The sequence below is a fragment of the Nilaparvata lugens genome, chromosome 2 (assembly GCF_014356525.2).
Source record: "Nilaparvata lugens isolate BPH chromosome 2, ASM1435652v1, whole genome shotgun sequence".
NCBI classification, from domain to species: domain Eukaryota; kingdom Metazoa; phylum Arthropoda; class Insecta; order Hemiptera; family Delphacidae; genus Nilaparvata; species Nilaparvata lugens.
In genome coordinates, this window is record NC_052505.1 from 90,017,110 (window position 1) to 90,044,986 (window position 27,877).

A 27,877-nucleotide genomic window follows, 5' to 3' on the forward strand; every position below is an offset into this window, starting at 1 on the left:
AGTGGTGCTGAGGGGTTAGGTGGAACCGATGATGTGGAAGGCAGCAGCAGAAGAAAAAGGAGTGCAGAGTAGTGGTGGCGGTGGCTGAGTTTCTGTTTGCTGGTTGCCTAGCCAGTTGGATTGTGGTGGGGTGTGGAGGCTAGACAGTCTTGTGACGTCAGCAGCAGCAGCAGCAGCCAGGTCCCATGGGGCGTCACCCGTCCACAACATCTCGGCTCTCCGATGCGACCGCCGGGTCCAGTTGTGTTTCTAACTCCGCCACATCACAAGGTAAGAGCTCGCTCGCTTCACACACATTCCTTCTTACTAACAAACTCTAAACTCACAATTCAAATCAGAGACTAACGAATATAATATTATTTCCTCTCAGCTAGAATCGAACCCCTTGCGCACTATACATTTTCATACCTGTTGAAGTCACATGCGGTTCTACAAGATTGTCCCAACCAGGCACTTCTCACTAAAGTCGAAACTCCTTGAGTATAGATGGATAATTCCCCTCATTTTCTACACTTTAAAATATTTTAAGTGTTGTGGGCGAAGTTGAGGCAATAAGATTCCCCTCTTCCACTTAACTCAAAAGTTGAGTATCCTAAATATTCAACTCCTCTGTTGAAATCACCGTCGTTCCTGACGTTAAAGTCTCTCGATAGGGTGGCCTACACTACTGAAATCGGTCTCTATTCCACACAACTCTAAATAAATCTACTTCTTTTTTCAAATGATCTTAGTTTTTCTAAAGTGTAGGCCTAATCATTATTTGAAGAAAGCTCCAGGTAAGTTCTGATGAGGATGGAGATGTCCATATGTTTGGTTTCGGCGAGTTTTCCTTGTCTTCCCCAAGTGCGCGTCAAATGCTCTTGGAGCAAAGTTTTCTAATAACTAAATCTTGTATTTATATTCTGTTCATGAAAAGGCCATTAAACTTAAAGGATATGATTATTTCATATAAAAAATGTGCTATTGAAGAGTGTTATTGATGAGATCAAGGTGTTAATAATGGTTATAATATTTGTCTGTATGATTTTCTTCAGTTGGAATTCCCTGTTTCTTGACCCAATCCTGATTATACTCAGTATCTTCTAATTAGAAGTGAATAGCTGATACGAAATAAATCACGCTCAAGCTCAGTCTAGAGTGATAATTTTCTTGATAATTCATTTGAAAATAATACTGTTTAAAAGTAGTTCAAGCAATTCTCCACTATATTCTGTATGATGTGATATTTTTTAATTTCCATTTAATTTGGATATGCTTATTGAATGTATTGTTGGTTTACTGTAACATGCGTCTTGTGTTGATTAGCTAATTTTTTTTGTGTGTTCTGGAATGGGGTACGTCTTATTTCTATATTTTCCAATTTATCCTCCTGGTCGGATTACATTCCTACAAAATACGCTTCATGCATATTATTATAGAAAGGCATAATTTTCTCAAGTACTTCCTTTGACAGTTATTACCCAGTCTGTAAAGAGTTATTATTTCTCAATTGACAATCATGGGAAACTCCAACTTTTCACTATCATGTTTATCAGTACGCTACTGATAAATCTAATTTATCAACAATATTCCAACTCAATCAATTTTTCTCCTCAGAAACGTGTCTGAGAGCTATATTTCCTAGCACTGCATCAGTATTTCAAACTTTTCTTATTCCGTCATAACATTGATCTCAGTGCATTTCACGCAATATTATTCCCTTAAAAATATACAACCGAACTCATACTCATAATAAAATTTGAGGCCCATTTTCGGGTCCTTATAATGTTCTATGTTTGCACGATACAACGTGATTATAGAATAGATATTGAATTTCATATACTGTGTTGAAAAAATAGTCATTATAATTTCAATGACATTACAAGTCATCAAAAGACAATTTCAAAAAGAGTTAAGAGCTGCAAGAGAAGTTCCAAGTTTTAAAATAAAACCACAAATATTCAATATGATAACATAATTTATAATAATTGAGAGATTATGATTTCCTTGATTTAATCCCTATATTACTTGAACGTTTAAATTCATAGTCGAGTGAAATGTGCATGAAGGTGAAACCATGGAGTATCATACTCTAGTTACACAATAAATATTTTATTAAACATTTTCGAATCAACTATTTCACTTATCATCGAACTGAGTTAGGAAGAGTAGAAACAATATATCAAATAAGGATTTCTATTAAAACTAATTAATTTGATGACAAATAAATATCACCTCTTCTTCTATCTGCATAATCGTGAATATATTAGAAATGTTTGTATTTCTTCTCAAATCAAAATACAGTATGCCCATTCATTTTTTCTAAGGCATCTCTTCTCTTCTCATTTAAAAGGAATCTTGAACCAATCTTTTCTTGATCAATATCACATTAAGCTTTTTCTGGAGAAATCTTGATTTAGAAACGATCCTATTGACGTGAATAATAATTAACTGGAATTACCGATCTCCAAATTCCAACACCTGCGCTGCGGCATAGGCTATAAATTGAATGTGAAAGTGTAGGATGAATGTATTTGAACGGTAGAAAACGTTGTATTTCGGTCAACATATTCAGTAACAGCAGCAGCTTTCCTGTTCAGGCGTCAGCCGAATATATGGCCACTTTCTCTGATCTCTGGTGGTGCAACCATAGCCACTGCTTTCGATGTCTGTGTGATTCACTAAACGAAAACCAGTTTATAAATTAATCTTCACTTTCAAACTACAGCTCAGGTAACTTACACAAGATTTTTTCATTTTTCCTATATAAACCAACATAGTTTATTTTTATTTATAAACCAACATAAAACAAAATGTCAATAATTAATTTTCTTATATTGTTTTTGAATGATCATTATTGTTCATATGGTAGTTATGATTGGTACAATTTATTGAAGCCTCCAAAAGTATTGCTTTAAGCCTATATGTTGGTGGAGAAACGCTTTCGAGTAGCTCCACCTCACCTTTTGCACCATTTAATGAAAAATATGAACATCCTAGTGAACATTCAAATGGACACCAAGCTATACCGGTCGGAAAATACAAAGTTGAAAGCCAGAACTTATATCCCAACCGTCACCCAAGCCTCATATTTAAATCATTTTCCAGCACCCATAATTTTTTAATGCATTCGCATTCAAATAAATTAATTGTTTCCAATGGAAATATAACGTTGGCCTTGTGTAATTATTTTAGCAGCTATCAGTATTCTAATAAGTTGGGTTAGGTATTTCCACAACCTTTCCACATTTTGTTAGTTTTCTTTGTAAGTATTATTCTACTTGGTAGAGAGGAATTTTCTCGAGGAGTCCGATGTTTGAATTATATGGCTTCTATTGCTCCTTGAACTTTTGGAAATTATAAATTCGATCTTCAGCCGATTCATATCTTGACGAATAGGATATGATTTCTCCAAATCCACGGAAATGTATTGTAAAAACTTGGGAAAAGATTGTTTGTTAGATTGACCTAGACCTTACGCCGGTATATGAGTAAAAAGTGAATAGATGAGGTGATGAGTCGATAAGGGAGCCATCAGGCACTTAACACCATTACAGAGTTGGCCTTCATGACCTTGCAATGTCATGCTCGAAGTTCTGTCAATAGTTACTTAGTCACGGTTGGGCCTAAATCGTCCATATTATTTTTATGCCTCAACTAATCTATTTACAGTAGCGCTAGATCTTATCATTTACTGATGAAATAACTTGTTCTGATAAGAGAGCATTCTTGAACAAGAATTCTCACTCTTCCATAAAATTTCAATACGGTACTTATCGTATTTCATATTATAGCACTTCAATTTCTTAGTAATTTATACAAGGAAAGATCTTATACGAGGTCTGTAAGAATGAATGATTATTAAGTCATACTTATTTCCAATTCCATTGACGTAGAGTATTTCATGGCATTGTTTTATGAATGAATGCGCAGTATGAATTACCTGTTAATTCTCGCAATACTCAACTTCCCAGCTCTAGGTACTTCTTTGTATCACTTTGTCATTGATCAAAATTCAGTTCGTGGAAGGGTGAAAATCTTCCAAACAGTTCTGATTAGCAATCATAACACTCAGACTCCCTCCCACTGCTCCAATCACTTCTTAATTGCGATAGGTTATGAGTTGTGAGGACTCAATTTGAGGCTCCTGGACTTCATCCTGTAAAAATAATATCGCCCTACAGAAAAAATATAAAAATATAGCCCTACAAATTGTAAAAATATAGCCCTACGGTTTGTAGGGCTTGAAATTCAGAAAAATATTAATAACTTGTTTCTTCCATAGATTCATTTTAATAATACTATATCAAAAATCAAATAGAATGTTATCTCTTCAAAAATAAAAGTTCACAAAATAATTAAAAATATAGTACCGTACATAACACACAAAATAGACAGATTTTCTATCCTGTCGTCTGATTAGAACTGATATGAGTTTACGAAATTTTTAGGTGATATGAGTTTCACGAATTTACAATATGTTTTTTGGAAGCTTCTAAGCGAGTATAGAAAGCATTTGAAAAGCTCATCAGTTTCAGACTGACCTTAGTGGAGAGCTTTTAAAGACAAAGGCAATAACTCATAGATACATAAAATGAGAGGTCGATTGCGGGAACAAGCATAGGTTATCCATTTTCCACCTCTAAACCCCCCCACCCTTCATCACAGTCTCTCACATTCTCTCCCTCACCCTCTCACTCTCTCTCCTCTTGGACAGTAAAAGCGGCGATTGCCGGAGGCGGACCTCCAATGTTTCAAAAACTAAAAAGGAGTAAAAGGAGAGGAAGAAATAGAAAAAGAAGGAGAAGAGTTATACTCCAGCATCCTTTATACCGGCAAAGCCTTTACCGACAACCATCAACTTAAATCAATCTTTATGACTGTTTTATAGCCCTGTCATTAAGCTGTCCCACAGGATCTGCTAATTTCACCAGCCTATTTCTTCTGTTTCTTACATATATAATATGTGTAGCAGCTAGTATGGTTTGATACAACGAAATTAGTTTTCTGTCAAGTCTCTGTTGGCAACTGAGCCCTATAAGTTAGACACAAACATCTTATTCTAAATAGCGTACTCTCGGTGGGCCAATTATTCTATTCATTATAATAATTATTTATCTTCAACATCAGAATTGAAATCTTTACAGTAAAATCATACTTCAGCAGTTGTATAATTTCTAAATGGAAAAACTGTGTTCATTTCAAGGTAAATTTTCAAAATTTTACTTCCAATCAATCCACTGTTAGTGATGAGTGGATAATAATGTGGATTTATACTGTAGCCTACTTTTGAGAGAATGTCGTAATTCTAACCGGAATTCTTTGAAATTATTTGCTGGGGATATCTGAGTATCCTACTGTTTATTCTAATTTTTAAAGCTTTAATTCAATTACCGTTATTGGAATAAATTAGAAGCAGAGACAAATGATTTAATCATTATTAAACAATATAATTAATCTTCACTCTATGTTAGAAGTTCCTGTTATGTCAAAAATACAGATTGTCTTCTGTCTCACCGCTTAGATAGTGAAGTATACTTTGTTTTGTTGATTCGCTAGTGCCTGGTGAATACTTTCGCAAACTAATTTTTGCTCAACGTGAATGTGTTGACTAGGTCACGTGACTAGACTTTTCGACTAGCACTTCATTAGTGATTCCTTGTACATGCATGCATTCTACCAAGCTGCCTCAATCTACTCTGTGCAAATACACGTGGCTGTATATCTTTCTTCTTTTTATCAAGTCATTTATATAGATGTACCAGTATATCAGCAATGGGATATGTGCGTACTACGTACATCCTTTTTTGTAGGATAGGTAGTCTTTGAAACAAAAGTCATGATAAACAATATTTTATCAGTCAATATTGTTATCAGAAAATATAATAGTTACTCTGCAATGAAATATAGGTTTTTCTGATTTGTATAAATTGTATCATTCCAAAGTTTACAAGACCCTATCCCATGAAGTTCAATAATTTGTGATAATAGATTTAATTAATACAATCTTCAATGGAGACTGCTAAACTTATCTTGAATTCCAATTATTCAGAATATTGCATTGCTGACGCAAACTCCTGGTGGACTTTTCTAGAATTTTGAATTTTGGCGCCGTTTGTTAGCATTATCATCTTTCTGTAATCCCGATACACTGTATTTCCGAATATTGATGTTTATCAGCTTTCTTCAAGAATATAGAATATCATTCATTCTTATTACCCATTCTCATCATTCATTCTTTTCTAAAATAATTCCTGAATAAAAATAGTTTTGCTTGAAAAGTGATTTTCTGAATATTCTCACTGCAACGTTGGCAATGATTCGAACATATGGAAGGAACGTTCGACTCTGAACGTTACTTTTACTTTGAGGTTATGTCTCTGGTTTCTGGTTTGCAACACGTGCTCATGCAGTTTTTAAAACTATTACTCCTGATTAATTAATTGTTTGACAATAACTCTTTGCATAAGGTTTACTATTTTGAATTAAATAATTTCGGCATTGGTATGAATAATATTTTTTCAGTATGCTCAATGTAAACTTTAAATGCTATTTTGCTCAACATTAGCTTGAACATAATATGCCGTTATGCAATAATTTGTAGACTATCGTGAGTATTTTTGCGAACTTCCTCCAATAACAGATTAGTTCTATTATATTTATTGTTCATTCTATAATTTTTAATTTTACAATGCCTGTGAATTTTGTTGAAAAAAATCTGCGTACATGCAGATTTTTTATTTTAAAAATGTACGGTAGTCTATTGTCAACTTACCAACTTTTTTCTTCTTTCATTCTATTACTATTCACCAAATCAATAAAATCACACGATTGTGTGACATCAGTTGTCATGTAACGAAACTATCAATATTAACAGCCTAACCTATCTAAACTTATGAAAAAATATTTTAATTTTATTCAATAACATTCATACATGGTGCCTTGCCTATGTAATCTTTTGGAAATCCACCATATCAAGTGAGGAGAAATTAACAGTAATCGGTAAACTACCTTTTATAGGTGATCAAAAGTTTTTTGTGGCTAAATAATATAACTATGACTAAGGTACTTAGGCCTATAGATAAAAAGAATCAATCCATGGTTCTCATTATTGATTATAAGCTACAGTATAATAAATAAATAATGTTTTTCCTTGCAGATAAAACTTGGATGACCACGTGGCGAACTTCTTTCCATTCTAGAAGGAATCACAAGTAAACCATCCATAGAAACAGCATGGTGTTGTTGACCAGGTAAGAAACTATCAATTCATTTTGAAATTCTTTGTATTCTACCTGAACTCAAAACCCCTCAGTCCATCCCAATTTTTTTGAAACCCACTCTCTTCTGCGAAACGTTCTATTTTTACTCCTAATGGCAGGGTAATAAATGGTTAGAGGTTTTTTGTTATTCGAAAGGGTCAGTTGTGTTGGAATAGTTCTCAATGGAAACCTTGAAGAGAAACCTTATGAATTGGTATAGAACAAAATGGAAAGTTCCCAATTTGGGTTCTGTCTATTCTAAACTTGGTAGGGTACCTTTAGCTTAGTATTATTTTGAAATAGGTATGTGCCAGTTTAAACTAAATTTCACTTCAAACCTCAAGTCTTGTTTGTTGTATTGTAATTCATTTCAATTTTAAGCCACTAGTCTACCTGCTACATTTTTCTTGCTCTTATAAAAAGTTTTTCATGTTAGAAATTTTAAACTCTGGTAAACCTACCCATATTTAAAAGCAATTCATGGCTTTGAATAAGTTCACTGTTACTATTGTCAACCGCATTCCATGCCTCATTTTCTTGTCTCATGTCTCAAAATCATCCCTGTTAAAAAAGAAAATAATTGAATAATCACTTAAAATAAACTAAGTCAATTATTTATTATTGTTTTATCACATGAATTATGAAATATATTCCCTCTAGGTCTCCAATTTTTTTTGCAAAACATGTGCACTGTAGTAGTCTACCTAACCTGTACCTTTGCTTCTAACATAAATCCAATATTATAAACAAATATTACATCATAACTGTATCAAGTAACTTTAAAGCATAATCTGTGATTGAAAAATTTCTTCAATTACACAAATTTAGTCCTTATTCCTCTTTTTTCAATCCAAAAATTATTCATTTTATAAGAAAGATTACTGCATTGGAAAGATTTCTTTCTCCCCACCAATACTTGAAATCTTGCTTGCATCGAATCACTTGTAAGTTATATTGATCGATAAGTCAAATTTTCGAACGTTTGCAGTTGATCTGCAAACTAATTTGGCTAGCTGAGGCCTATTTTTCCCTGATACACGTTATTATTAGGCCCTATGATGGTATTCATTATTTTCTCTCATAACTGCGAACAAGCTTGAATAAACTGAAGAACGCAATTTTGAAATGTCATTCGTCAGTGGCTGGACATGACTCAATGGTACGTGTTCAAACAAGAGTAATTGAAACCATGATGTTGCACTTGGCTGATCCAGTTCTTAATGATTGAGTTGAGAGTGTACAAAAGTGCTATTTAGTCTGCAGCGGCTTCAAGCTTACATTTAGCCAGAACAAGTTGCAACATTACAATGTAATTGCAACATAGCTGCAGTGTAATGGGCATGAAAGCGATCTGGTCATAAATACACCCCTCATAAATTAGATTGCGAGTGAGTAATGAAGGTGGCTTGGTTGAAGAGTGACAGAGAGGGATGATTGTTTAGGAAGGAGTAGTGAGAGTGGGGGTAAGGGCACGCGCCACACCGGAAGTTGGTCGATCGATGGTCGCGCGTCGGAAAAGCAACTTGTTTCATGCTTCGTCGACCGTTTCATCGACTACTTACCATGTAAATGCTCTCCATATTATTATTTTCCCACATCAATCAACCCAGGTGTTTCTCGCTCATTGTTACGACTAGAATATTTTCGATTCTTGTGGGTCATACGAATTAATTTATTAGAGATGATTTATATAGATTTAATTCAACATCCATTGATATTGTTCCTTGCTACGACTAGGCTTGTCGATTAACGTTTTGCAGTACGCTATGGCCCGGTTGCACAACAGCCGGTTAAATTTTAACCGTGATTAATTTCACGAGAAACAATCAGGGAAGGCGTTTTTGAAAAGATGGCTTCTCTGATTGGCTCTAGTGGTATTAATAACTGTTAAAATTTTACCGGCTGTTGTGCAACCGGCACTATATATTTTTAAAATTTGTCATAGAATCTTTCTAGCATGATACTATTTATGAATATTACTTGAATTTATATATTCAGAGATCATAAAATGTTGATAAATAAATGTAAATCTCGATGTTATTTAAAAATTGAAGTTTTTATTTTCATTGTTAGTCACTATGAATCGCTCTCACTATCTGTGCTGTTCATGGTCTATTTCAGATTGAAGATTTGTTTAGAAATGTTCTATAAAGATACTCTCATTCCATTATCCGATAATTCTAATTCATCTATTTAAATTTGAATCCTCTGTTCAGTCCACTAATGATAATACCCAAATCTTAATCATAAAGATGATTTTCCAAATTACAAAGAAAATCCAAAATTACCGAAATTATCAATAGTTACTAGAGTTACCTAATCACAGCCACTATTGACATTATATTAAGCTGTCCCTTGATTGTTATAAATGGTGGATAGTCGAGCTATTTCGATGATTCTAATATTTACTGTCAACGCCCGGGTGAAGCTTGAATTACTGTAGGTAGGCCTATGGTGAAACTGTAAACCGAGAACTTCATAAATAGATATTTCATGTGTCATCTTTACATCTTGTAGAGTCATATTTACAGTTTCTAGCTCCAAAATAGATCCTTGTCTTTTCAAAGTTTTATTTATTTATTTGCATAAATACACATGGAGACAACAGGTTATACCCTTATATGTCTCCTTGAAACATTACAACATTCTTCATTCAAAAAAAATTGATTTAAAATAAATAACAAGCTAAGAGTAAAACAAAATGAATTAAATAACAAAAACAAAGCGCCTTAACAATAGAAATATGGGGTTTTCTGTAAAAAAAATGAGTTAGTAAGCGTACAGTAAACTGCGGGAAAGAAGCATCTTTTGAGAATTGTTCATTCTCGAGATTGAAGTGCATTCAATTTTTCAAACCTGTTGCCACTACTATTATTTGGTAGCGGTTGACATTTAGAATCGACTGCTTGTCAAACATTGAAACAAGTTTAGGAGTCAAAGATCTTGTGCAATCTTTAGGCTATTCATCGTCGGCTCAAGGTTGTTATGTGGTAGACCAGCATACTTGACTAAATCATTGCTACACCAATACTAATATATTAACTACTTCATTACTGTTGATGAATTGTGTTTCATAAATATCACAGAAACATTCCTATTTAAATATAAAGGAACTTCGAATTGGACATATATTTTTCGTCGTCAATGTGTTATTTTCTGCCACTTTATTAATATCAGGATCAATAAATAAATGGCTTTTTACATTGGTCAGTTTGGTCTGGTCTCAATGCCATACTGTTTTAAATATATGAAAAAAACAGAAGGTTATTTGTCTTGATTTTTCGTAAATCATTCTTCTCCCAGCTAGGTATAAAATTACATTGAGAGCCCTTGTAGCTGGTAGCTTCATGCTCAATTAATTTTGATAAATTAATAATTACAAAAATAATGGTTTTCCCAGAATTGAAGCAAGATTGATTCCCAATCCAAAGGTCGTGTATCGAAAAAGGACATCTTGAAACAGTTTTTTTATTCAGCTTCTAAAATTTGAAATTCTCTTTCCTTTTTCACTAATAGCAATTTATCTCAAAATTCTTGAGATCGCATAACAATTAAAGGAGAAAAATTGAGAGTATTAAAAATGTTTTATTCTCTCTTTGTTTTGCGTTTTATCTTGGAAAGTTTGTGGAATTCCCTTTATCGACAAAATTATATTTTCATAGTTGAATATGTAAATTTGTAGACTGATCTATTTCAAATATCAGTGTAGATTGATCTGTTTATTTGATCGAATTCATTTATTGTTTGATGAAAGTGTAGTGTTGTGTTCCATGTAACAAGTAGGCAGCTGGGTGTGTGCCATGTAATGGATTATTGCACCTATCGTTCTCTATTTTTATTCTTATTCTTTGACTGTTGCTTTGAATTTGAAGACCAGTGAGTAGTGAGTGACTGTTGTGAAAGAGCACGAGAGAGTGAGTGAGTGAGACCACGCCTGGTGTGGCTCTTGCCGTCTGGCGTCTCTTCGTCATGATGTCTGTCAACCCACTCAACTTTCTCTCACGTGATTCAAGATGGCGTCGTTGACGCAACACATTGTAGCAGCCTCACTAACTAAACTGCTATTAAATACATTTTGAAATATTCAAATAGAGACGATCATATTCCTCAATAATTAATAGGTTATGTAGTTTTATCTTGCAATTAGTAGCCTATCCCAAGAATAGTATATATAGAGAGAATTATATACTATCCTTGGCCCATCCCAGTTATTCAGTTCAGTTTGTGGCTCTCATTAGCTTAATGGTTCAATTTTATTTTTCTCTCCGAATTCGATTGTGTTGAACTCATTCAAATAATAAATAATTCCAACTAATAGTATGACTGCATGAAGCTCAATACCGTACTTGTATCATTTATACTCTACTAGTACAGAACTATCGACTGCTAAAATATCAGTAATGAATTCAATTATTGTCGAAGTTATTTTAAGCTTTTATTTTCTATCGATTTAATAGAAGCTTAAGAAAGCTATATAAAAGTGGGAAATAATTTGTAATGTGTGTTTAATCAACTTACGGTTGACTTGGTTGGATCAGAGAAGCGACTTTTAGATAAAGATACATGCTGCCTATTTTTCATGCAAGAACTCTCCCCCATTCACAGACGTATAGTCTTCTTGGGGGAATTCCACGCCACTGTATAGTAACATTAATGTAATAATGTATCATTTCATATTTAAATCAATGTATTCTATTTATAATTGAATTTATGTAATTTTACATGATTATTAATTGTAATGCTGTGTGAAAAATAAATTTATTTTATTTTTTTTAATTTTCTATTTTGCTAGAAAACATAGAATTGAACAGTGCAAATATGGTATCTATTAGTTAGAAGTTACCTCAAGATGCATTACACATTGTATCATTATCACACAACGTAGGTATGATGACTTATCATGTTACTCCGTGAATAATATATATTTAAGAGAATTATTCTTAATCCTCCCAAAATTTTTAATTCTTTTCCACTGTAGTTTGTGATTTTACATTTAAAGCCAATGCAGTAGTAGGCCTATACATATAGAAAATGCTTTTAATTGTATCATAGATTAGTGATTATATCATTTACTTCACAAACTTGAAACATTGATACTTGAGGCTAATATATTTTAAATCTACAACCTCATTAGTCGAATCCAGTACTCATCAGTTCGGTCATTCTATGCATGTGTTCGGTCATTTTCTATTATACATCGTTTCTGTCCTATTACTGTTTTTTCTTTTGTTGTCCACCTTTCGTAGGTGGACATCCTACGGGTGTCCTCCATTCTATGAACTCCGATAATTAACAATAATCTTTTGTTATTCTTTGCATTTTCGAATAGAACACCATAGCTCTCACAAAGCATGTGGAAGTATGGTGAAAGCTTTGCATAGAAAGCCCTTTGAGAATAGTCTTGAAAACACCAATCATGCTGAGGCTGTCAGAGCTCTCACAAAAGACATTTCACCTGCAATCTTTTGAAGGGACAGTCCCAGTTTTTGGGGGGACTATTCTGTGTGTGAACAACCCTCATACATTCGAGAAATTCTCACGCCACGTTAACTTCTTCAATTTGTATGGAATTCAATGACCGAAGTTAATGGACCTTCACTGTCTACGGGCAGGTAACTTTTCACAACAGCACCTGACAATAATGCACTTGTCCTGTGGATCCATCTACAGTAACTGTTCTTCACCCCTCGAGATTTCATCGACAGTGCTCAGTCTCACTAGACGAGCAGATCGCAAACAAGAACGTGAAGTAGGCATAACCAAAATTCCAATTCTGGAGTCAGGAGTTCCGTATGAACTTACAGTATCACTTTTGCATCAGGAGTATAAACTTACCGAACCGATTTTGCCTCTATCATCCACTTATAGTAAGTTGTAATCATATTATCAATATAGGTAGTTACAGTTATTTTTAAATTTATTTACTTAATTCTCTTGGCCTATCCCAGTTATTCAGTTCAGTTTGAGGCTCTCATTAGCTTATTGGTTAAATTGTATTTTTCTCTCCCAATTCGATTTTGTTGAACTTATTCAATAAATAAATAATTCCAACTAATAGCATGACTGCATGAAGCTTAATACCGTACTTGTTGTATAATTTATCACACTGTACTTGTAGTATGGAATGCTAAAACATCAGTAATGAATTCAATTATTGACGAAGTTATTTCAAGATTTTATTTTCTATTGATTCAGTAGCATTGAACTGAACTGTTTATCAAACAACTGAATAACTGGGATATGCTACTAATTTCATGATAACTACATAACCTATTAATTATTGAAGAATAAGATCGTCTCTATTTGAATATTTAGGGGCCGGTTTCCGAGCTCGGGATTTAGCTAAGTCCTAGACTTTAAACAGCTGGAGTCAGAAAATTGGCTTTTCAAAACGGGGCGTAGTCGCAGTCATTGTCATAGTCACGTTTGAATTAAATTTCAAAAAAACTAGAAAATTATATACGAAATAAAATAAAGAGAAAATAGAGTAAAGTTTCAACTATTTTGAATTATTTAGAAATGTTTAATTTTGTCAAGGAAAAACGTTTCCAATTATAGAAATGAGAAAATAAAACTGCACCGTTTTGGAAAGCCAATTTTCTGACTCCAGCTGTTAAAAGTCTAGAACTTAGCTAAATCCCGAGCTCGGAACCCGGCCCTGAATATTGATTTAATAGCTTATAAAACCTATAAAAAAGTAGGAAATAATTTACAACGTGTGTTTTACTTATATAGACTTGGTTGATCAGAGAATAGGCTATTAATTTCTATTTTTGCTAAAAAAACGTAGAATTTATCGAGATGGAAGAACAGTGCAAATACGGTATTTATGGAGAAATTGGGATGTACGATCTCACTAGGCGTCAAATCTGCAAAACTGTAGAAATAATCTGAAAAAATGCAATAACTAATAATATTCTACATCTATTTCGAGTTAGAAGTTACCTCAAGATGCATTGCACATTGTATCAATCACACACCGTAGATATAATTACCAACCACTAAAGCTACCTTATCTTTGTTAATAATGGCCCAATCTCAAAACATCTGGTACCAATCGATAGGCAATTAAATTCACTAAAAACAGTTATTCTTGTAAAGTTTCTGTAAAACCAACGGTTTCTGAGTTATTTAAGAAACAACATTTTAAATGGCCGCCATTTTGTTTTATGAATTTCAAAAATTATAATTTTTTTCTAGCTTTGTCTAGTTGCTATAAATAATCGTGCAAAGTTCCAATTTCGTATGTTTAACCATTATTCAGATAGAAAATAATGAGTGAAAAAAGCAAAATGGCCGCTGTGTGAGTAACTGAAGACTTCAGGACAATTTAAATATGATATTTAGATATGTTTTTTACCCAGGAACAATGTCCTAGAGTATTGGTAGGGAGCTCGTAAACACCCTGTATATTTAAGAGAATTATTCTCAATCCTCCTAAACTTTTTGATTCTTTTCCACTGTAGTTTGTGATTTTACATTTTAAGCCAATGCAGTAGTAAGCCTATACTTATAGAAAATGCTTTGAATATTTGTCATAGATTAGTAAAAGGAAAATTACTGAGGCATTATAGTAGTATTTATTTCATTTTGTTCAGCTTTATTGATGTATTTGTTCTTTATGTAGCAGGTTCTTTATTTATTTTTTCTTTCTTTGTTTGGTTTCCAATGATAATTGTTTTCACAAAATTTCGAATTTCTTTTGTTTTTGTAGAATACGCCTACCAACTCTGGCAGACAACCTTTATGGTTATGTCAAGTTTTTTGTCTCGTGTTTTTTATTTAGCACAATCATTATCTTAATTATATAATTTTAATTGTTTATTTTGTAACATGATTGTAGTCTTATTATTTTTATTTATATTGAATCTATAAATTTTCTATCTATCTATCTATCTAGATTAGTAATATTATATCAGTTACTCCACAAACTTGAAAAATTGAAACGTGAGGCTAATATATTTTTAAAGTCTTTAACCTCATTAGTCGAATCCAGTACTCATCAGTCCAGTCATTCTATGCATGTGTGAATTGATTTTCTATTATACATAGTTTCTGTCCTATTACTGTTTTTTCTTTTGTTGTCCACCTTTCGTAGGTGGATATCCTACGGGTGTCCTCCATTCTCCGAACTCCGATAATTAACAATAATCTTTTGTTATTCTTTGCATTTTCGAATAGAACACCATAGCTCTCACAAAGCAAGTGGAAGTACGGTGAAAGCTTTGCATAGAAAGCCCTTGGAGAATAGTCTTGAAAGCACCAATCATGCTGAGGCTGTCAGAGCATTCACAAAAGACATTTCACCTGCAATCTTTTCAAGGGGCAGTCCCAGTTTTTGGGGGGACTATTCTGTGTGTGAACAACCCTCCTACATTTGAGAAATTCTCACGCCACGTTAACTTCTTCAATTTGTATGGAATTCAATGACCGAAGTTAATGGACCTTCACTGTCTACGGGCAGGTAACTTTTCACAACAGGACCTGACAATAATGCACTTGTCCTGTGGATCCATCTACAGTAACTGTTCTTCACCCCTCGAGTTTTCATCGTCAGTGCTCACTAGACGAGCAGATCGCAAACAAGAACGTGAAGTAGGCATACCAAAAATCCAATTGGAATTAGGAGTACCGTATGAACTTACAGTATCACTTTTGCATCAGGAGTATAAACTTACCGAACCAATCTTGCCTCTCTATCATTTACAGTAAGTTCTAATCATATTATCAATATAGTTTGTTAAAGTTATGTTTGAAGCTGTAATTTACTGTCTTTGAAGGAAATTGAAACTAATGAGATGACTGTGAAATAAATGTTTTCAATCATGAAGCGTTTCAAATCACTCATCAGTTGAATAAGTTTGCTATTCATTGCCAGCAACTTCTCTTTGAAAATAAACCATATTCCAATAACGTGGAAGGTCCATTTCACTAATATCATAAATCGCTTTTTGTGTAGTTGAGAAGTTGATATTGTGTTAATTATTCATATTAAATGAAAAAGACTAAGAAATTGTCAAAAAACCACAGATTTAAATCTTGACAATTTCTTAGTCTTTTTCATTTAATCGTGTATATCATTTCTAATAGATTTCATTTATTTTTCAGATGAGAATAACATGCTGTTATTTGGTGCAACTTGCAATGTGAGTCTCATTCATTTTCGATCATAGTTTTATTTTGTCAGATTTTGTAACTGGTTCTCCGTATTCTTAAGGTGCGTACAGATATACGCGCCGCGAACATGAGCAATTCACTTTAAATCAACTGATGCCAAGCTTTTTATAACTGTATCTTACCGTTTCTGTAAAAATACAGATATAGTCAGCTGATTAAAAGTGAATTGCTCATGTTCGCGGCGCGTATATCTGTAAGCACCTTTATATACCATTTTCTATTTACTGGAAAGCTAGTTTATTCAATTTCATCAAACTTGTTGAATTCAGTGTTCAAGTGAAAGAAGTCAAGTACACTATGCTTGTCATATAACTCAAATTCAAAAGTGGCATATATTTCTAATTATTTTAGAATAGTTTTATCTTTGTTCTTTACTTTGTTTCATAGTTAGTAGAACGTCGAGCTACTTTCCTTGTATATTCAATAGGTATCTGTTACTAACAAAAAGCTATGAGGTTTTATTAATTTTATTTAATCATTTAGTATTACACAACTTACAGAAAAGGATTGAGTGATTGTGCTCAAATACTAGTCACTTTAATTACTGAGTTTTTTATATATTGATTACTTTATTTCTGATACCTGCTGTAGGTTATTTATTGAACGAGTTTTCATGAAATTGTGTTGGTTTTCTGTTTTGTTGATATTCTCAATATCTTGAATTAGTTAGAAGTGGTACAAAATTCACATTCTATTTATTCAGTCAATTTGATAATACAGTGAACGTCTCAAATAGTTCATAATAAATAACATTCTTTGAAACTAGGTATCAATATATTTTTATTAATCTCAATATGGCATTGGGTCAATATCGTATGATAGTCTTATCCTGCTTAATGTCCTTAATATTCATTCAAGTTCTAATAATATTTAAAATAATTAGTTCTATACATTAACTTATTCTCATTACAATTTCATATTTATAATCACGCCCTGCATTAATTTCATCGGTCGATTGAAAGAATAATGTTTAATACTATTTCTCATGTTATTACTTCTGTGAAATCTTTTTATATTATATTACTGTTTATTTCACAATAATTTCATAATACAATATAGATGTAACAATATAGATACAATATAGATGTATCATGCCTCATGCTATTATAACTTCCTTTTTCAATTATTTATTTTTATTATACCATAAGTCATAAATTAAATCAAGTGTGTTTCGTAATATGTATAATTAACTTAGTAAATTATTATCATTGATAGTGAAAGGTGTGATTGATTTAATTTTATTTTCAGATTTTTCTTAAGTACCGTACTGTCATTAGTCATTAGTGAGACATTTGATAGATATACATAAACTGTATGGATAGGCCTTCATCTATATCATAATATTTCTTACATTGCGTGTTACATTTCTATTGGTGAAACTTAGTTCAGTCCATGTGGAAGTTTAGTTTATTCTGTTGAAAACAATGAATAGTTTTTGTATTTTCATGCATTTTCAACAATTTTGATCATCATTCATATTTTCTTTAAAAAAATATGGAAATCTCCCCTTCAACTCAGGCTCATGCCTAAGAAGGGATACATCCTGTAACTTTAAAGTAATGTAAAATTTTTCGTATTTATCTCTAAAGGAAATAGACTGATTCTGATTTGATTTGTTACTACTGCCCAATAATTGTGTGATGTGAATCTATTCATATTATACACTAATAATTCGCTCTCATTCTTTTTCAAACTATTCGTTAACTCGATTACAAAGTATAGTACGTTGGTATTAAACTTATCAACTTCAACCAGTTGCTATTATTCTAAATTATGCGATTCATGATAATTCAATCATATTTATAATTTTCGAATATTGAATTGATTATCGCACGGGAGAAATCAGTATATATTTTTTATTGATTGAAACAATACGTACATCATCAAAATGATAGGAAGAGAAAAAATAAGATAACCTTGTGCTAGTTCTCTCCCAAATTTAGATAAGGTTACACATAGTCCGAAATATTACAGTAACTTTATTAATAATTATTACTTTATTTGTAATTGTATCTACTAATAAATAAATATTACATCAATATCAGTAGCTCCATTAATATCTGCGATAGTAGACTTTGATATCATCATGGCGATGGCTGAAGAAAACGACTGAATCCTTCAATCTTCAAGAAGGTGCTGACGCTTTCTTTGGTTATCTAGCTGTATGAACGTTCGATATCATAAAGCTAGGTTACCGAAGTTATTATCAGCATCTGATCTCTGCTCTACACTCACACAGCGACTTCCTTCTTCCAATCAGGTCACACCAGAGGATTTTTATTATTTAATTACCGATTTTGTAATTACTAGTAGACCAGTTATCAATATTGAAATTGTATCTTGCTTTGTTCAGCATCACGATTCAATAGCATAATTCAATATTTTAAATTATTCATTATATTCAATTATATCTTCATCCAAGAAGAAAATTTGTTCTAATTATAATGATTGTGAATGGCATGAAACTTTGACTAGATAATAAATACTCTTAGCAATTTTGAAATAATTTGTAAACCAGTTATCAGTTTATATCATATCATGCTTATATTATTCAGCATCACTGTGAAAAAATTTTACGTTTAATCATTATATTCAATCATATCTTCATTCAATAAGAAATGATTTGTTCCAATTACAGTGATTGTAAGTGGCATAAAACTTTTACTAGATGACATAGGCTAATAGAATTCATTGTAGTCTTAGGTTCGGTTGCACAAGAGCCGGTTAAATTTTAATCGTGATTAATTCTAGGACACCCAATCAGAGAAGCCTTCTCATCAAAAAGGCCTTCTCTGATTGGTTCTCAACTAATCACGGTTAAAATTTAACCGGCTTTTGTGCAACCGGGCCTCAATCTTACATATTATTTTATTATTACCTTAATAATTGTTCATACCTCAATCTATTTAATTATTAGTGTCAATAAAAAAGTGTATCATGTAGTTAACTATTGTAAACTCATTGTGACTGAAGTTGAAAGTAATCTCTTTGTAGTTAAAAGTAACTCATTGTACTCAATTTCATAGCTAGGCTTTGAATGTTTTTTAAATTATGCTCAAGTAATATCATGTTGTTGAAGAATTGTTATTCATCTATCTAGCTTTTGGAATTTGAATCTCATTTATATAATCTACTGTATATTTGTATGATTAGCCTTTAATTATTTTAAGTCACATTCATACAATAATCTTACTCCGATTTTTATAGGCGTATTTATAGGAAACTTATAACTTGCAAATTTAGAATGTTGTTCCGACCTGTACTTTTAGCTGTAAGGAATATGTAATATAACTAATTTACCTAATTTACTAAGTTTTTTTTTTAAATAATTTTAAATTATAATTTATATTTTATGTTTTCAACACACAAAGGAAGGATGTAACTAACATACATGCACTTAACATAATATTTTTATGAACTTCAAATACGAGTTATACGAGATGTTATTGGTAAATGAGTGTAGTTTATCTTCTTGAAATGTATGAATTCAGGGCTACTTTCTTGTATTTATAAAATAGGATTATAGTACCCTTTGAAATCAATGAAATAGAATAAGAATACAAATTATAACTATAATTCCGGTGATCACACTATCGTCAGGTTATAAAATAAATGAGTAAACATTTATTTGATATTTATTTTTACAACCTGACGATGACCGAAACTAGTAGTTATAATTTGTATTCTTATTCTATTTATTAATTTCAAAGGGAACTATAATTCTATTTTATGAATAGAGTGTAGCTTAGATGAAAGTTACGAGTAAATACAAGCATTTATTGGGATTTATTTAATGACTTTATATAATGTAGCCTGATGAAAAATATGGAGGTAGTTGGACTAATAATTTATTACAGTTCCTCGCAGTTACTCTATTCTATTTTTATGAGTTATCATTTTTATACTTTATGCTACACTGAACCACATACTGCTCAAATTATCCTTTGCTAATTATTATTTTTTATCTTATTGTACTAATTATTAATCAGATAGTAAATGAAACAAACTGCCTGATGATAATTTTGATCTTGCAGAAACATTTTGATCTTTGACAATCATCCTTTATAGGCCTAGGATTAGTTCAGTAACCCTAGTGTTAGTTCAAAAATTCTTTGCACACATTAAAAATTGATTCAAGGAATACTGTTTAGATTACATTACCAAGTATGAATTCTATGTCTCTTCTAGTGGAGAGTGCTCTACTGATATATCACTATTTCATAATTTGTCTTTCTTTTTCTTAGCCTGAACACAAGTTTAGCTCGCACGGTACTGTATTCTCAATTTCAAGCTAACTGTTGTAGTTCTGTTATCAATGCAAATTAGTGAAGCGGCTTTTACATTAGTCAAGTTTCTTTGAATTCAAGAACCGAAACTTGAATCCACTATACCAATGTAGACCCTTCATCAGTTCGTTAATCCCAGTTTTCTTGATTCAAGTAGGCCTACAAGTAATGTTGAACATGTTCGCCTTTTAGGCTCAGCTCACACTACCTCGACTCGAATCGTACGACTCCAGTGGAGGATACTCCAGTCTCTCGACCTTACGACTTTTTCGCTTATCGTCACTACTTCAGTTCCATGCTACTCGATTTCTAACCTCACATTATTAAAAATATGAGATCCAATTCGTCATTTCTGCGCAAGTGACAAATTTTATAATAGAATATAAATCGTCTTATCTAATTCTCATTATTGTCTTATCTAAAATGATAAAACACCACTTTCATAAAACATAACCTCACTCTCATTAAAAATGCACGGTACTATGCAACTCAAGTCGAGGCTCGACCAACATGTCGAGTCGACGCTCCACTCAGTTTCAAAGTCGTGAGGTCGCGGAGACTAGAGTCGACTGGTCTGAGTGACACAATTTGAAAACACATGCTGCGTCGAGAAGAGACTAGAGTCGCAGTATCTTCTCGACTTGAGTCGCGTAATTGTGAGTTGAGCCTAACATTCAACTTGAATCATGAAGGTACAATCCATACTACAAATGGGAAAATGAGAAAAAAAACATTTGTCAGTCATTTAGAATATTTGAAAACAACAAAATAAAAAGATTACCTACCATGCAGATGAATTTTTAAATTAGATTTTTAGTTTTGAGGTTATGAAAACTTGACTTCAAGTTTGCAAAAATTGTTCATTCTACTCAAACGCTTTTTCTACTCAAAAGTTGATTAAAGTTAACTAATGTAAACGTAATCGGCGATAAAGTACATTTCAGGGGCAAGATAGACTACCCTGGTTATGCGATAGTGTAATAAAAATAATGTTTTATCCCATAGTATAATAGTTATCCACCACAATACAGCATTTTCATAGGCATACTGAGCTATAGCCTACTTCTAATAGAATACTGAATTTTTCAAATGATATAATTAATAATTGTGCCAATGCAAAGTCCTCAGTCCTCATTAAAACCATCTGAATAATACCAGTTAGATTATTTAAATGGTCGTCCATAATTCCTGTAATTTCCCAATATTCTGTAATGTCAAGCTCTTGTAATTTATAGAAGAATTCTTTTCATTTTGAATTAACAAGTTACAGTTGAAAATTTATTGAGCGATTAGGCTGGTATCTCATTCCTCAGATTAGATAATATACGAGTTCATGATCGGTTTCTTATTTCTGTATTACAAAATCATTTTCCAGTGTATTGGAACCTACTAAAAACTCTGGGCTCATCACAACTTCGTTTATTAATGCACAAGTGTAGGATTTATGTGTCGTCCGATGAGCGATCGGGGAAAAAATAGTCCACTGAGCGATCCATTGTTCACAATAACAATAAGGATAGACAGACGCTATGAATTAGGTGTCAATAATCATCAGGGACAGTGACGGAGGAAGGCCACAAGCGTATGTGTATATTCTGATGATGATTGAATCAGTACACCTACCACCCCCCATAAAAATGAATCATTCGTTGAAGAATAATTGTATCCAATAAACAATATTTTAACAAACTTACAAACTGTAAAAAAAATCGATTTGGGTTTTATAAATTTATCAAAATGAAAAAAAAACTCGGGAAATTTTTTAAATTATTAATTTTTGAGATTTGAGTGCCTAAGTTTAAATGTAGATTTTGAACTCTGTTGTGGAATCTGTTATTTGAATAAAATATAGGAGCCATTTTGCTTTTATATACTAATTATAACGATTGTAGATTGGCATGAGACTAAAATTTGTTATTGCTTGTAGATGTAGATTGCTTCAGATGTTGATCTTAAATCTTCTTGATATCTGTGAGATACTTTATCGCTTGTAGCCTTTCTCTGTCACTGTCCCTGATTATTCATGCCACTCAAGTTCTCCCATTCATAGCGTCTGCCTATCCTTATTGTTATTGTGAACAATGGGTCGCTCAGTGCACTGCTAACCCCCAAAATCGCTCAACGGAGATCGCTCATCGGACGTAACCTAGGATTTATGTAAACTTCACTTACGGCCCTTTTCATTAGTTTATGTTATTTTCATCTATATCAAGACCTTGCATTGATTTTTTCCAATTATAAAATTGGCAATGAATAGCTTTGCCAATTCTCTGCCTTGTCACTGCCTTCTATAGAGGATTGCTGATATCTGCATATCTGATGTGATATTAACTGTTCATTCTTATTGAAAATATTATAATATTCATCAAGAAAATATTATTTTATATGTTTTAATAATAACTTTCCATAATTGGATTTGAAAATTTACTCAATTATAATTATAATTACTCAATTTTATTTTGTTCAACATTGTAGAAAAACGATCTGGCAAAGTAGCGGAGCTAGAAAATGATAGCGCTATTTGCCAAATGATAGACAAGGCTAACAAGACCAATTTTAATCAAATACTGCCATTACAACGTGGACCTCACCAAAGTTGATTTTGAGCATTAAATTACTTGGTTTCATAACCTATCAAAATTTGTCTTGTTACACGTTTCTTTACATAATTGAACAGGAGATTAGTTGGTATTAATACTAGTTAACATGCATGTTATCATCCTATCAAAAACGTGATCAAAGTCTTTATTATTATTCCAATTGCTGAATAGTCGTGAATGTAGCTAATTTATACTTTTGACCTTTCGAGTTATTGTTAATCCAGCAAGAGGAAACTTGTTTGAAACGTTAAGCTGTAAGCTGTAACTTTCTCTTTCATACGAGTGAGATTTGAAATACTTCATTCCACGTTCTACAGCCTCCAGGTGTTCTAAAATTGTAACAAACAACTCTCTATCAAGCTATTCACTTAACCATAAAGGCTGAATTGTTAGAGTTTAGGTACAGGTGATAAATAATATTGGTTTCTTTACAATAAATTATGGACCGAACTTAGTGAGGTCTATGTTTTAACTCGGATTTTCTTTTGTCTGTCTGTATGTTATGCGATTACGGCCAAACGCGTTGATAGAATTCGATGAGATTTGGCCGGAATATTCTTTTTGCAACTGCGCGTCACATGTATAGGCCTACACAAGGTTTTTTGGAGTTTTGCATTTTAAGGATAATATGAAAAGAAAAGGAATTTCTCCATACTCTGATATCACTATATATATATAGTACATAGTTCTATTTATCAATAACTAATTAACTGATGCCCCACAGCTCCGTTTCATAAAAAGAAAAATTTCTCATATAGTAATGATAATAATAAAAATAATAATAATAAAAAAATAAAACAAAATATTAAATTTGTTAATAACAATGAAAAAATAAATAAAAATGAATAGCGAGCATCTGCGATCTGTAAGGAAGCTGTATTGCAAACGATGTTTATAGTAATACAGTATTACGGTAATTTTATGGTTTTTGCTGATGAATGCGAGAGTCAATCAGTCAGTCATGATCAGTTTTTATAATTTATATAAATAGATTTTACGCTTACCCTAGTATATGCTGTGTTGTTTATTGTAGTGCAACAATATATGGTTTCTTTGTTAGACTGATATGTGTTGTACTGTAGTTTTATATTGTTCTAGTTTCTAATACTTTTGTAATATTCTTCTCTCTTAAAGTATAGTATTCTCTCTTATAGTATATTCTCTCTTAAAGTATATTCTCTAGTATAAAGTATATTCTCTCTATAAGTATAAAATGCTTATTTTAAGTAACAATATAGGCTATTATGCCTATATTTAAATAGTATTGGCTATTTTAACAGACTCCATGTACCACACACAGGCTCTGGCCTAAGTGGTTGTGATGCATAATATTTTTAGAATTTGTTCTGCCTAAAGTATACACTGTTTGTAAAATTATGTTATGTTATTGAGTTATAAGTTTTTTCTTGTATTTTTGTTATATGCAAAATAAAAGCCAATTTGATTTGATTTGATTTGATATATATATCATCTACTTTGAAGATAGGATTAATCAGGCTATAGAATTATTCATAATAATTAATCAGCTGACAAGTAGATTATTCATTGCATGCATTACACAGAATATGTCTGGCGGTGTCTATTTCTATAAGGTAGGGTTTCAATATTTTTACTGATGCGTGATCTTCAGTATCATTATTCTCACATTTCAAAAACAAATTTAATAGGTGATTGAAAATAAAATAAAAAATTATTGAATGAACTAAATAATGCTGAAGAAATTACAATATTCTTGATTGAAAAAAAAAATTTGAAATGGCTGAGAAATCTATATAAATATAAAATCGAAATGGCACTCACTGACTGACTCACTCACTCACTCGTCACTCGCTGAACTAAAAATCTACCGGACCAAAAACGTTCAAATTTGGTAGGTATGTTCAGTTGGCCCTTTAGAGGCGCACTAAGAACGGATTTGAAAAAATTTTCAAAGATACGCCCAAAATCTGCGTTTTCCAGCGTTTTTTTCTTTTTGCTTTTTCTAAGATTTATCGAGAACAAATGAACAGAAATTGTTCAAATTTAGTACAGAAGCTAAGCTAGGGTGTAATAATGTTGTGTTAGAAGGAATTCGAAATAACGCCAAAGAAACGCACAAAATGAGCGTTTTTTTGCGTTTTCTCAGTTCTTTCATCAAGTAATGGACAGAAAATGTTCAAAATTCGTACAGAGGTTTAGCTAGGGTCTAAAAATTTTGTGATGAAGTGACTTTAATATTTCATCAAAGATACGCCCAAAATCAGCGTTTTTCTTAGCTTTTCTGCATTTTCTCAGTACTTTGACTTTCTGATGGAATGAAGCATGCTCAAATGAAAAATGCAGGCGAGCGAAGCGAGCCCACTGATCTCATTTTTGGACGATCCAGTCGGGGTCCAGGGGGCGGAGCTCTAGCATGACGGCTAGTATTTTTATAAAATGGAAAGATTATCACGGAACTGGATAAATTATCATATGGGATACAAATTCAAACGTAATCTGAGATTATTAACATAAGTGAGTTTTTGATCTTGGGGAAAACAAATAATAGTTTTAAAGAGTAAAATTATGATTCAACTGTGAATTGTGATTTAACTGAATCAACTAGAACAGGTGACATCAGATACTTGTGGATGAGAAAACTGCGTGAGGTCTACTGTTCACAGAACTACTAGATTCAACAAAAACAACAGTAATTAAAATGTTTCATGTTTCAAGTAATGCATAGGCATTCACATTCCATTGTAAGTTTTTCTCATAGAAATTTGATATAAATGACTTAGAACCAACATTAACTGAATGAAATAAAGTGTAACAGACTCTAACTCAGTCACAAGTCCAAGGATCGGTTTGTAATGGCCACTTCACCCCTTTTTTTCTCATGAAAATAAGAATTGTTCTGTAATAATCAAATTATAATAAATTGACAATAATTAAATTTGAAAAATTGAAAAAAAACAAATTTGACCAACTTCTAAACATCTGTGTTTGCAATCTGCTCTCATTACACTCTTGGATAATACCCAAGTTTCGCTCTCATATAGTATTGTAGGAGCCACAGAATTTATTCTTGTTTCTTTTTTTTGGTAATATTCTTAGGAGTTATATATATATGATTATATGTATATTATATATATATATATATATATATATAATATATATATATATATATATATGTGTGTATGATTATATGTATATAATATATAACTCTTAAGAATTATTGGAATAGTATTTTTAAACCATTTTTTCCATTGTTTATTTCATTTGGGACATAATTATTAGTTAGTAATATTTTCTAATAATTCTGAAATAACATTTTGTTTTTTTCTCAGGAAAATGGAGCCCACGACCAACAACACCACCACCACCAACACCACCACACCCCCGCCGACACCACCACCCGGTGCCTGAGGAGGCCCTGGGCTTCAACTGTACGTGAAATGTTTGTTCCTCAGGCACCCCACCCCACCGAGAAAAAGAAGACTCCCCCGCCTACCCATTCACTTCTACCACAGTCACATCATCACCACCACCACCACCACCACCCCCACCGTTGAACACTCTATATGAATCCCTGGATTCATTACCAGGGATTCTCACACCAAACCCCCCTCCACCCCTGCCACTATGTTTTATAAGATCCCCCCTATCATCCTCCATCCTTTACACAACTCCCACCAACAACACCACCAACATAGTGATAATGGTGGAGCTCCACCACTATCACCATTACCCCCATCCACCTTAGTGATGATGATGGGGGTAATGTTGTGAATATTGTATAGTCTAAGTTATATATAGTTTTCTCCAATAATTTTTTTTTATACAGAAAAAATTGTTGTTTCTTTGATATTTTATTCCAATGAAATATAATTTGATGTTGTTCGTTTTTTATTCTATCCCAAAAAAATGAAATTCAACACATACGAGGTTTCCCTAAAAAAAAAACCAGTGACAATAAAAATTACTATAGAATTATTTACAGATAGTAACTATTCAGCAGGTTGTAGGGCTTGGCACATAGGAGGTTTGCAAGACCAACGACACAATGTTAGTAAGTAAAAAAAAAATAAATAAAAAACAATCCACATTCCACATCTCATCTATACACATCAAGTTCTAAACACACTGATCACACACACACACACACCACTTGTATCATTAATTATGTTTCCTATTCCTATTCTATGAGATTAGTCTTGAAAGTATGTTTGCATTCCTGGTTCATGTTGTGATAAATAAGGTACTGACAGTATCGTACTATAAATATTTACTGTATTACATCGTACTTGCTAACTTCTAAAAAACAATACGTCAACTCTTATCTCATCATTAATATAGTACTTGTTACTCATGACTGTAATTCGTTGGGTCTTTCTATAATGTAATATTATTAAAAATATCACATCGAAATTGGAAGTGTTGGAATTTTAATGAGAAAATGATGATCTCTTCTGATAGAATGGATGTTTCAGAAAGTAAGTTATCAGTCTTAAAATCAGAGTGCTACTTAGTTTATTGAATGGGAGGGATGGAAAATCGAACGTGGAGTCTGACAAACTTACTTCTTGGCTCTACAACCCATTGAGGGTTTTGG

The 27,877-nt window shown here is 32.4% G+C and overlaps 1 protein-coding gene across 2 annotated transcripts; it reads left to right on the forward strand.

Moving 5' to 3' along the window:
- Positions 1–92: 92 nt before the first annotated feature.
- On the forward strand, positions 93–27,158 carry LOC120350041 (uncharacterized histidine-rich protein DDB_G0274557-like). Of its 2 annotated transcripts, none has more exons than XM_039422069.1 (4): positions 93–270; positions 7,139–7,232; positions 16,350–16,387; positions 26,613–27,158. In XM_039422069.1, exons 3-4 carry the CDS (start codon positions 16,361–16,363, stop codon positions 26,835–26,837), a joined length of 252 nt encoding a protein of 83 aa, XP_039278003.1. In that variant the 5' UTR covers positions 93–270; positions 7,139–7,232; positions 16,350–16,360; the 3' UTR covers positions 26,838–27,158. The 2 variants fall into 2 exon arrangements, with proteins under 2 accessions (XP_039278003.1, XP_039278004.1); XM_039422070.1 differs by lacking the exon at positions 93–270 and adding an exon at positions 6,335–6,589.
- Positions 27,159–27,877: the final 719 nt, after the last annotated feature.